At 44.5% G+C, this 12,362-nt stretch overlaps 1 protein-coding gene across 2 annotated transcripts in view; it reads right to left on the minus strand.

Annotated features, from left to right (window-relative positions):
* Positions 1 to 10,974: 10,974 nt before the first annotated feature.
* The window catches only part of LOC128744002 (protein sickie-like), a 99,147-nt gene continuing 97,759 nt past the window's right edge, over positions 10,975 to 12,362 (minus strand). For both annotated transcript variants that reach the window (XM_053840738.1, XM_053840736.1), the window contains exon 6: positions 10,975 to 12,309. In XM_053840738.1, coding sequence (XP_053696713.1) covers positions 11,348 to 12,309 — 962 coding nt within the window. In that variant the 3' untranslated portion in view covers positions 10,975 to 11,347. The remainder of the gene's footprint in view (positions 12,310 to 12,362) is intronic.

A 12,362-nucleotide genomic window follows, 5' to 3' on the forward strand; every position in this document is an offset into this window, starting at 1 on the left:
TACCGGCACCGGCGTCCCATCCGCTGCCACCGCCGCCGCCGATGCTGCACATTTCGAGCGCCACGAGCCACCCCGACCACGAGAAAGAAACAAGTTTCCAAAAAATAAAAGGAAAATCCCGAAGCTACTTCACTGGCTGACTGGTGTGTCACACACTGCTGTTGTCCATTCTGCGGCTCTCTCAGGTGCGAATACTCCACAACCGACCGGATTCTAAACTACCAGAACCACCGAGAACGAGAATCCGGCGGACACGACAGCACGTAGGCACGCCTCGAGGAAAACCACATCCTTATCGACCGACCGCAGATTCGCTACTAGAGCGGCCACCAACCAACCGACCGACCAACCAACCGAGGACAGTGATGCTATTTTCCGGCCGTCGTCGTCTGGAACCGTGAGTGGAGTTCCTTGCTTAGGCGGTTGTTTGATACTCTCCCTGAAAGCGAAGCAAAGAGCAGCAGCAGCAGCAGCACCGAGCGGGCTGTTACTTCCTTCCGGTGTGGGCTGGTTAGCCTAACTCCTCACGTACGGGGGTTGTGTAAACAGAGAGGGAGTTTCCTCTTTGGTGGAGTAGAGAGCGGCGAGCAGAGCGCGCGCTACTGTGGAGTGCGTTCACGAAGCGTAGCGTGTTATGAAATGTTCGAAAAATTGCAAGTGACTGTGTCGGTTGTTGGGCGAGCTATAAAGTGAGAATGAAACGGACTGCGATTATAGTGTTGTGCTTTAGCTAGTTGCCGCCAGAGCACTGAAAATTTTATAATTCAGTCAGTTGATTTGAAACGACTGTGACTGTGACAAATTTTGTGCAATAAATGTTCATACTTTAAAGAGATTTACAATTTTTGTACACTAATCAAAGGAAGTTAGTTTGGTCAACATCGTAAATATACGCCTACTCGTCACAATTTACCATTCGACGGGTTTCCGTTTCTATTTGCATCAAAGTAAGCGACTAAATTATAACGATTAGTGTGTTATGTTTGCTTTAAAAAGAAGTTTAACTGTCAGTTTGCTTTTCTCAATCTTGCTGTCGTAGACTATTTTGTGAAAAAAGTGTGCTTTCAATCTTCAGTTGCTATCTACAACGATGAGCTTGGTGTTAAAAGTATTTTCATCCAAATGCGGAAAAATTGAGTAATTGAATGAAGCTTTTACAGTAATTCACGTAAGTTATCAAATATCAATCGTTCCTGTCTAATCTACTTACACTAGATAAGATTATTTATTTATTTAGATGTGTTTTTTTTAAATTCGAAATAATTTGGTGCTGCGTTAAAATTGAAACATTATTCCATGTTGCTGTAAAATTATCGACATCAATTACGGTTTGATAACTTTACTAATACACTGCCAAGTTTTGTAATTGAGAGAAGAATGCAAGAAACTTCTGATACATTCAAATAAGAAGACATGAAAATGGTAAATGGCACAATTTCAAAATAAAGACTTTATCACATATTTATTTACCCTATTGTATTGTTTTTTACTTTTGTAATTATCTTAAATTGTTCACGTAGCCACGTAAAGTTTGACAAAACTGATCTTTAGTTGCACTATCATACAACTAGCGGACGAACAACTGAAAGACCTAAAGAACGGGCAATTTGCGCACAGGTGCTATAGTAGAAAGCAGGGAAACAATCTCTGGCTTACAACTGGAAAGTAGAGTCACTAATTTTACAAGCTATTTGCCAAAAATTTGGTGAAATAAGAATAAAGTGGTTCGGTAAAAATGTCTGAAATTGAAGAAAAGAAAACTTTTTCCAAATTAAATTCCACTATTAACATTTATTCGCGACAGATACGTATTTCGCCTACGACTTGCAGGCTTCATCAGTGTCTGTTTGTTAGAACATACATTTAATTTACAAAAAGTTTTCTTCTTTTCTTTAATTTCAAGTTTTGTATTCTCCAAAAACTTCAGTCAACGGTAAAAGAGGTTGCTAATTGTGTCCCGTAACGCTGAAATGTTTCTAATGATATTTAAACCAAACCAAGTGCTTCATTCAAATCACGGGGATCTGAGTTTGAAAACACATCACAGTTGCCCTGGCGAAAATGTGCATTTGGAAACAATTTAACAAAATCGAGCAACAAACTACTGCCGTTCTGTAACCTTAGAAAAATCAAAGATTGTTTTAATTACCAATGCACAGTGGATAGAATCGATCGAAAAAACGGAACTTTTTGTTGGCGCGGTTTTTAAGGGGTAAAAAGTGACTTTTCTTATATAAACAAATCACGAAAAATCGATTGGTGATGGTCTCAACGCATGGTCTCAATGACGAGAAGTAGCTTATTTTATCCCATTCACCCCTATTTTCTAATAGTTTTGAAAGAATCATGTACAAACTCTCTCTAATTTGAGATTCTGTGGTAAGGAAATAAGAAGAATGTTGTAAAAAAGGTATATGAACAATTTAAATCTAATGCAACATAATCTACAAGTGTGTTTTGCCCCATTATACTCAAGGTTTCTGTACTACAGGCCTCCCAGTTGGCCTCGAGATAAGACACTGGTCTAGTAAGCCAGTCGTCGTATGTTCTACTCTCGGCTTGGAGAGGCTGTTAGAGTCAATAGGATCGTAGCACTGACCCCGCACTGTCCTGTATTCTAACAGCTAGTTGCGAAGTCTGTCGTATAAAAACAGAAGGTCAAATTTCGATAACGGAGTTAGCACCCAGGCTTTGCTTTGCTTTTGATCTTCCAAAACATCTACGAACGCTGATGAGAATTCCCAGAAATTTTGAAATAATTGAATAGCCTTCATCGGCAAATATTGATCCCATGGCTTGATGGTCTTCGAAATCGCCTGAAATTTGGTTCTACCGATATATTTATATCGGTCAATATAAACGTAGATGGGCTTTCAATTTACAAAAGCAGTGCAAAACATTTTTGGCCAATATTCATGAGCTTCCTCACAATCCACCAATGATGACCAATAACACCCCAAAATGCTGATGAATTTTTGTAATAATTGTTTTGTTTTGGAAGAAGAGCACCTTGTACCCTGTATTCTGAAGTGCTCATCTATAATCATCAGATTGCTTGAAAGATTCGAGCATTTGTTTGTGGTATACCTGCGTGGGCATTTAATAAATGCGACGTCCGGCATCCTTGCGGCGTAGTCTCCCATCATTTGCCAAGTCTATGATGGGAATCTCTCCAAGTAGTGCCTGCAACTCGTGATTCTCTCCACGTTTCGTTTGTGCCTAATACGGCAAGTACACGTATGTCTTCCGCCGTTCCGCCGTAATGATTTCAAGGTCGTCTGGGAAGGCTAGAAGTTGGCTACTTTTTTTGAAGATCGTTCCTCTCGTTTCGATGCCCGCTGGTCGAATCACACCTTCAATAACGATGTGGAATAACATACAAGACAGTCCATTGTCTTACCGCAACCGTCTACGGGATTTGAAAGGACTCGAGAGTGCTCCCGAAACGCGTACGTAGCACAGCACTCGCTCCGGGGTAACGTATGCATTAAAAAATGGACTTTTTTCGGATGGTGATTAAAAAACTAAGAAAGTTGATTGCGTTTGGTAAATTTCCCATGAAGCTTACCTGCAAAAAAATACTACGCCATTGCGTTAACCGGAACATTCGCCATGGCGGACGAAAACATGCGTGTAGGCATGTTTTTGAGTTCTTTCTTCGTTTTATTTATCAATTCCTCCTCAGTCTTCACGACAAAATTGTTGGAGTAGATCTTACCATTCAGGTTTGCCTAGAAATTCCCTATGGGACGCAGCTGGGGGACATTGGGCGAGATCGCCAACTTCGATATTCAATCGCTCTATCTCCTCCAACGATCGCTTCGAGTAGTGGGCCGACGCCAGAACACCGCGTCTTCGCCCTTATGATATTTCTTGATGAACGACGCAACTTCCGGCAGGCACTACGTACTATAAATTTACCCGTTCACTGCCAGTCGGGAGCGAAAGAATACCGGCTTTGACATCCCCTTCTTGCAGATTGTCAGCCACAGCCGCACCTTTTTGGAGAACTTGGTGTGTGAAATGAACTTTACCTCGGAGCTCACTTCCTTCGTGGGGGAAGTAAAATACGAAGTGCCCTGCCTGTCGTTGCCATCCAAGGTGAGATAGGTCTCGTCGTCCATCACCACCGCTATGTTGCGATTCGCCGGGAAAATCGTTTGGACCATCTTATTCAGCCGCTGCCGCTGCGTCATTGCCTGCAGCTCCGAGACCAGTAGACGGGACTACTGCTTCCTGACATGTATCCCCAGGTTCGCCAGGTACTTTTTCACTATTTAGCTGGTTGCACCGACCTCCCGACCAAGCGCACTTTTCGCTGTAACCACTTTTCCCTCGGTCGTCCTCTTCGGCATCCTTTGGAGCTTCTTGTCGCTCAGGTTCGTCGGCCGTCCGGAACCGGGCTTTCTTTCGATGCTCTGATTGTTGTCCAATAGTGCCAAGATGTTGTAGATGCCGGAAAGGGCGTATCCGGTGTCCACAAAGTGCCGCACGATGCCCGTTTTCGACGCGACGGGGTACCGTTCTTTGAACGCGCACTCTTCTGAACGGAGTAGCTTCACTGTTTTCGCCATCACGGTTAGAATTCGACTGATAGAGCTGCAGAATTTTTTTGCAAGGTAGCCAATATAATTACCTTCCATGGGAAATTTATCAAACTCTATTTTTTTTTCATCAATTGTAGAATCACCGTTTCAAAAAAAAAATATTAATGTATGCCTTACCGCATTTCAAGGTTTTGACTAAAATCACGAGTTTGGTCAAACTCTATTAGTTGCCTTAGTTTTTTTATCTACATCCGAAAAAAAATCCATTTTTTAATGCGTACGTTAGCTATGATGTGCCACGTTGACCGGAAAACTGTACTAGTGTATTATCTGCCATAGCTGTTCGCGCTCGACTCTCTCGAATGCTGCCCTGAAGTTTATCAAAACAATGATACTTATGTGAGCACGTTGTACTCCCGACATTTGTGGAGACTTTGTCGGAGTAAAAGTTTGATCCGTAGTAGCACAAGCCCCTATAAAGCCTGCCGTATATTGCCTTACGAATTCTCTTGTTATCCGGGATGAACGACTCAACAAAATTTGGGAGAGCACCTTTGTAGGCGGCGTTGACCAGCGTACTGTCGTGGTAATTGCACCAATCTAGCTGATTCCCTTTTGTGTAGTTGGGACAATCCACACCTTCCATTCTCTCCTTCAATAGTTTCGCCCTTTCCCAAATGATTGAAAGTATCCAGTGAAGTACCGTAGTACTAGTGGTTTTGGCCATTTTTAAATAGTTCTGCCGGGAGTTGGTTCTTTACGGCGGCTCTATTCTTAAGCTGATCGATTTCTCGGTTTCTAGTTGTTCTAGCGCTTTACGATCTCTGTCGATGTTGCTAGAATGTTGTAAACAAACATGTTGTTCACATAACTGTCTCGCCGGTGAGATAAGTTTCATCATGTCGAGTAAGAAGTACTTGGCTGGTGGCATTGTACTGCTGCCGACACTTTCACCTTCAAGATATATCCAAGAATCAACGCCGAACTGCTGCAAGGTGACATCAATCCAACAAAAGGAGGGTTAACCACGTTGATGATAATCTACGATCCGTTGAGACTAGTAGCACACTGCCCAATGTTCCTGAAGATACTGCACCAGGAAATCTAGCGAAGTGCTGTTAGCTGGAAAAATTGAAAAACAAGCATAGGTGAACGAAATGTGATCCAGCTGCATGTGTTCGTAGGTGCATCGGCCGTTAAAGGACAAAACTAGCCAGTTATTGACCGCACAGAATAGCCTAAACGATGGAATGAACATTCTGATTTTCGATGCCGTCTGTGGATGCATTTGAAGTAGTAATTAAGAGCGTAAGATCCAACAGACGGCTAGTGATAGGCTGCATTTCAATCGAGATACTCACAGCTGAGCTGACCCATCTTTGTCAGCCCACATGATGCATCGCTGAATTGGATGCAGGGTAGATCTAGGATAGAGCATGTCAACTTGTTGTTCTTGACAACACTGCTGAGTGTCCTTTTTGCGTTTTTTTCTAGCGTGCAAAGCAGTCCAATTCGGCTAATTAGCAGCTAGTTTAAAATGATCTAAAAATCTGCTACGTGTTGACACGTCTCGTCTCAGGGGTAGATTAGTAAAAGTCCCTACGGAGACCGCCATATCAGAGCAGATGAACGAATTCCACGACTCTTTTCTGTTGGTGACCGTTGACTTTAAAAATGCATTTGACCGACTCTACCACGAAAACATCTAGGACGTAGAGGAGTCCCAGATAAACTTGTTTATTACATCAGAGCTCAGCACGAGTCGCATCAGTCTGGAAAGGGAGATTCCAATGCAACTCTGGCTCTATTTGTTCTTAAAAACTCGTGTGTGCCCTTCGCAAGATCCCTTACAATAAACACGCATTGCTTTGTGGCGTTCCTCGCCAATTAGAAACATATGTGTCGGAAGTGCTCATGAGGGGTCGTTTATCTACTATCGCGCCGAGAATACAGATGGTTGTCCCAGAGTGCATCTCGTCTGCTGATGTTCCATCAGGCACTGCAGTTCGACCAAGCAAAACTAATGGCAGAACTTCAATGCAACTTTTTGTGTGTTTTTAGGTTTGAAAGGTCTTTGCCAGCATTCGATCATCCCGCTTTTGGCTTGCAAGTGATTCGGATTGGTATCCACTTATTCTGGTCACAATAATTTACATAGGTACTTAGAACAACTTTTCCGAGTCCCAGCTATCGCAAGCAAAGAAAACCAGCAGCATGTGACACCCAGAGTACACAACCGCGTCAGCAATGAGGTACCGCCATTAGCTAAAGTTGAAGCGGCAATCGAACGCATAAAGTCCAGTAAATCGCACTCAGTATAATAAACGAAAATATGCATCAACTCAGCATTATCTTGGAAACCGTGACATTTCCGGTGTAGCGGATGCAGGCCACCTTTATGGAATGTGAACAGATGCAGCCTCATGTTGCTCTGTATTAGTCTCAAAGTACTCTGCAAGGTCTTAATCGGATCCAAGAGAAAAACGGAGCGACTCTGCAAGCTGTGTCATGTGTGAACCATATAACGTATCATGTTGGAGAAAATCAAACATTTCTAGGGCTTTCTTTATTGATTTCGAAAAAGTTCTTAAAAATACCTGGGAGAACACTTCGTGGACGCCAAACATACACTGTGCCATTGCACGGACGAACCAAAAAGATATCTGGGATTCCGCGCATCGGAAACAGGAATCCAGTAATGTGTGTTAGTGGGTCGTCAGAATATGAAAAGATACAGGAAAAAAAATGCAGCGAACCTAAATCTTCCGGAAGTAAACGCGCTGCCTGTAAGACCGGGAATATGCGGAGTTGGAGCGGTTGCAGCATTCTGCAGCCGAAATGTAATGCTAGGAATTTGTGTGCGCCGGCTGTTTATAAGGAATTGGGATACTCAACAACTAGCTGAGCGGAGGAGTGGACGGACGGGGTTATCTGCCCACGATCGACAAAAAAGGCACTGAGAGAACTATCGTGTGTGGGCTTCGTTGAAGGAAGGTTGTAACTGGTTTTTTGTGAATTGGCCCACTTACGGGAATAAAACAATGTTTAAGACCAGTAGCGTTGTTTTATTTAGGGTATTCTGAGTCCCCTCTCTTTTGTTGGTTAGGGCGTGGTCTGTGAAGAAACCTACCTTTCACACCTACCGTAAAGGCAGAGGCTCGGATCGCAGAACGGGTCAGACTCACCTTTTCCACCAGTCCCGTTGGCTCAGGACACCTCGCGATGGACAATGCACCGGTTCCTGGATAACGCGGCTCTTTGGCTGTTACCTTTGGCCCTTCCCCCACGGACTCTTCTGGGTAACAGGAGTAACGGGTACGGTCAACGACGACCAATCTAGCGTCCCTTTGGCACTTTGGCATTCGCGGAACCTTATATAAAAAGAATAGACAGACTTATTTCCGTACTTTATGGTACGTTTTGACTCGCTCACAGTCCACTCGGCGCAGTTCAGATCTCGGCGATGGCGTCATCTGGGTCTACTTAGTTGTTGAAAGGGATGGGGTTAGATTAATGGACGGTAGGATGGGATCGGGATCGGTGGATTCGGCTTGTCGTCTCCGACTTTGTTCACACTTGCCTTGCCTTCCAGTGATCCGGATTTTAAGATACACCGGCCGGAGTGACTACTAGACTAGTGATAGTTAAGTCGATTCTCTTCTTTTGGAATCGTTACAAGGCCAACAACGGAATATTTACAGTGCTTTAAGTGATAGTGGATATCATCTCGCGGGCACGATCTCTAACAAATCTAGTCAATTCTGCTTTGCCGAGTTTGGATAAATTTTATTCATTCGGCTATGCTTTAGAACGGAAAGTCAATTAAATAATCAATAATACTATTCTGCAATTTCTGCTGTTCTCATATTATGTACGTTTAGCAGATTGCTTCCGAGGGATGCTGAACTGCGAAAAGCCATTGACTTCACCAGAAGCCCTGCCAGAGTTGTTCAAATCCGTTTGTGGAACAACGAATTTGGTGCTACTGATCTCAGTACTGTCACAGGATTACCAGGGTTCCTAGAGTATTGAGACTCTGTGCCATTGGACATGCTGGTCGCCAAAATTTTAGCCGCCGCATGTTGGCTTAAAGTTCGGCGATGCCTCGAATTTACTCTCAGTTAAATTTCGCTAAAGCGAACTGACGAATGGAAGTTTCGTCGACTGTTGGCGACCAATTCGCAAGAACTGCATTGAGATTAGATCATTGCAGGACTCACCATTTATTTACTTACTTACTTACTTATGTGGCCATGTCCGGCCGATCCAACAGAACAAAGGGATGAAATCAGAGATCTCCACTGCTGACGGCTACCCGCCAAGGCTTTTACCTGTCGCCAGGACAGGTTCCCGTCTACAGCCCGGATGTCGTGGACTAAGCTCGACATGAGCCTTTGGGTCTACCTCTTCTACGCTGTCCTTGTGGATTCTAGTCGAGTTCGCTCCTTTCCTCAAGGTGTGTCCGATCCACTTCCACCTACGTTCACGAATTTCTGTGGCTATTGGCCATTGATGACACCGACGATGCAGTTCCTCATTGTATATCCAGTTATCAGGCCACCAGGCGCGAATGATGTATCACAGGCACCGGTTAATAAATACGTGCAGTTTTTGTGTTGTCTCCGCTGAGACGCACCACGTTTCGTAGGCATACAGTAGTACGGATTTAACGTTTGAATTAAAGTGATCTGGTTTGAGCGCCAAATGTTTCGCAGACCTGCAAAGGCTCCGTTGGCCTTCCTGATCCGTATGGCTATATCAGTCTTGGAACCACCATCGGGCGTTGTCTGGCTACCAAGATATTGAAAGGCGTCTACCTGCTCAACTTGTTGTCCCGCTACTGTGAAATTGGTGGAATTGTCAGTGTTCACTACCATAGACTTAGTTTTCGTTACATTGGCTGTAAGACCTGCTGCCTGGGAGCTCTCGGAGAGGTCATTTAACTTGCTCTGCATATCGTTTCGGCGTTGTGCGAGCAAGACAATGTCGTCGGCTAGGTCGAGGTCATTTAGCTGCGCCATCGTCAGAGGATTCCAAGGTAATCCTCGATTTGGTCTACTGTCAATTGCTCCAACTAATATCTCATCCATAACGATGAGAAACAGAAGCGGTGATAAAATGCAGCCCTGTCTCGGACAAGACGCCGTCATGCAAAACCTTGCACGAGAACGCCTCGTACTGAGATGGACTAGCTTATCCGGAACTCCTCTACGCCTAAGTGCGCCCCAGATGTTTTCATGGTTGAGACGGTCGAACGCCTTTTGGAAGTCAACGAACACCAGTAGAAGACAGTCCTGGAATTCGATGATCTGCTCGGCCAGCACGAAATCCATCTTGCTGCCCCCGGAGAGTAGCGTCGATCTTCTGCTGGATCCGATTGAGGATTACCTTACAGAGTACTTCGAGAATAATACAGAGCAACGTGATGCCACGCCAGTTACCGCATTCAGTTAGGTCTCCTTTCTTAGGGACTTTGACCAATATGCCCTGAATCCAGTCCACCGGAAAAGTTGCGGTTTTTCAAATATTGCTGAAAAGCTGATGCATCATCTGAGCTGACAAGCAGAACTATTGTGCGACAACGGGAAATCCTCCAAAAAGGCCGTGAATATATAGAACCCTGGCACCAGTTGTTCGTAGACTTCAAGGATGCATATGATGATATCGACCGAAAAGAGCTATGGAAAATCATGGACGAGCACAGCAACCCCGGGAAACTAATTCCTATTGATTAAATCGACGTTGGATGGTACGCAGTGCTGTGTGAGAAGCGTTGATAGTTCGGAGTTGGGATAATCCTCAGAGAAGAATTCGCAGAAGAAAGTGGAATTCAAAGGAGTTTATAGGTTGCAATAATAATTCTTGCGCTGGCATTTCATTTGAAAGCGGGCTAAATGAATGGTTTTCGTACATCCATTCTCGCTTGGTCTCGGAGGATTTGGATTTCCGTTCCGTTTCTATTAGCGATTGACTGATCCAGAGAACTGCCTTTGCGGGAATACAAAGAGGGATAACAAACTCTTTACCTTTCTTTCCTAAGCTCAGATTTCTTTCCCGCGATGTATAGTCATCGGCTTTCTTTTTAGATTCGGACCTGACATCAGCATTAAATCCGTCGTTATCATCTTCTGTCGATCCGTAATGGAGCAATATTGAAAATCCGCATGTGTGTCTAATTACTTTCGGGGACGCAAACCATGACTGCTGGTTAGTGATAATGCATATTGAGGTACAAAAGTCTAGTCTGGATTAGGGTATGGAATCCAACGGATTTAATCGAGTTGTAAACGCATACGAAACAGTCCTGGAACACCAATGTTCTAACCATTTCAAACTAGATTACCAGGGAATGCTTGAGAATGGGACGTTCTTTGAAAAAATGTTCTACCAAAATGATCCACAACAATCAAAGTTTATTTTAACGCAACTGTCCATGGGTTTTTTTGATTTTTTTTATAGCTAAATCCCTATTCTATTTAGCCAACTTCGAGATGTAATTCTATAACATCAAAACTCGCAACATAATTTATACACACGCACTCATAACCTTATAACCGTTTCAATAAAGCACATTGAATTAAATAATTTGCTACAACGCGTTGAAAGCCGTCTAGAATACAACAAAGCTCTTCATCAAATTGATGAAGAGTCATCAATCCATTGAACGCTAGTTTATAAAACTATCATAAATAGAATCGCCAGCGATATGAGCAAACAAACTACTCACTTCGATGTGGGATTTATTTTGAACGACATTTTCACTATGAACCTAAGATTTGGTCAATCAATCGAATCCGCTCTCACGTCGAAACGGCGGCCGATTTGTAGCGAAGCACCATGTTTTTGATGATGAGATTATCCAGCGCAACGTTACTGACACCTCGCAGGCAGATGTACAGCGTGTCAACGTTTCCGATGATGTAACCGTACGGGAGCAGCTCCGGTAGGTAGAGCTCATGTGACCGTCTAGCTTCGCCCACGTGGTAGCTGGCGATCGATTCCGTACTTAGGCCCAGGTTTCCACTGGGATCAACACGTTCGAGAAAATCGCGGAAACTGCGTCCGACAATGTAGTCCAAACTTTGCCAGCTGGTTTTTCCACAGACGTACGTGAAGGCGATGGTGAATTCATTCTGCTTGATTTTACCGCTTCTCTCCGGGTGACTGTTTTCGTTCACCGTCTCCAGGTACTTGAGAAACTGGTCGGCCTGGCCGAGGTAAACGGCGATGGCAATCTTTTTGCCTTCGATGTTATCTGCTGCCGCTTCCGAAGGAAGAGTGGTGATGCCATCCGCGATGGACGGTCGCTCCACCGACGGTGACATATCGGCGATGAACGCTGGACTCAGCGGTTCCGGAAGAGGATCCGGCAGAGCCGGTGCCGGTGGCATACTGTCCTCGTCGCATTCATCTAGGTTTAGATCGAATGCTAGACGGCCGTTTGATGGATAGTCGGCCGTTGAGCTGCTAAGCCGGCGGGAATCGGTTGCGGAGTTGGATGGACTCGAGGAGGAGGCCAGTGAATTGTCGCTTCCCGTCACCGAGCGTCGGGTCACCATGTGCTGCAGCCGGTCGTTGTTCTGCTTGAGGTTGATCATTTCCTGGCGCATCTTCATGACGGTGTCTTTGAGGTTTTCCACTTGTGAGGCCGTTGTTAGGGCTTCCAGTCGAATGTCGGTGAGTACCATGTCCTTCTCGCGGAGCTGTTCGACCAGCCGTTCGACCACGGTTGGGTTGCCGTCGCGATCGTAGATGAGTTCATCTGAAATGAGGAGGTCAGTTGAATTAGAAGGGGAAATTAGTTTGTCTGAGGGA

Source organism: Sabethes cyaneus, chromosome 3 (assembly GCF_943734655.1).
Source record: "Sabethes cyaneus chromosome 3, idSabCyanKW18_F2, whole genome shotgun sequence".
NCBI classification, from domain to species: Eukaryota; Metazoa; Arthropoda; class Insecta; order Diptera; family Culicidae; genus Sabethes; species Sabethes cyaneus.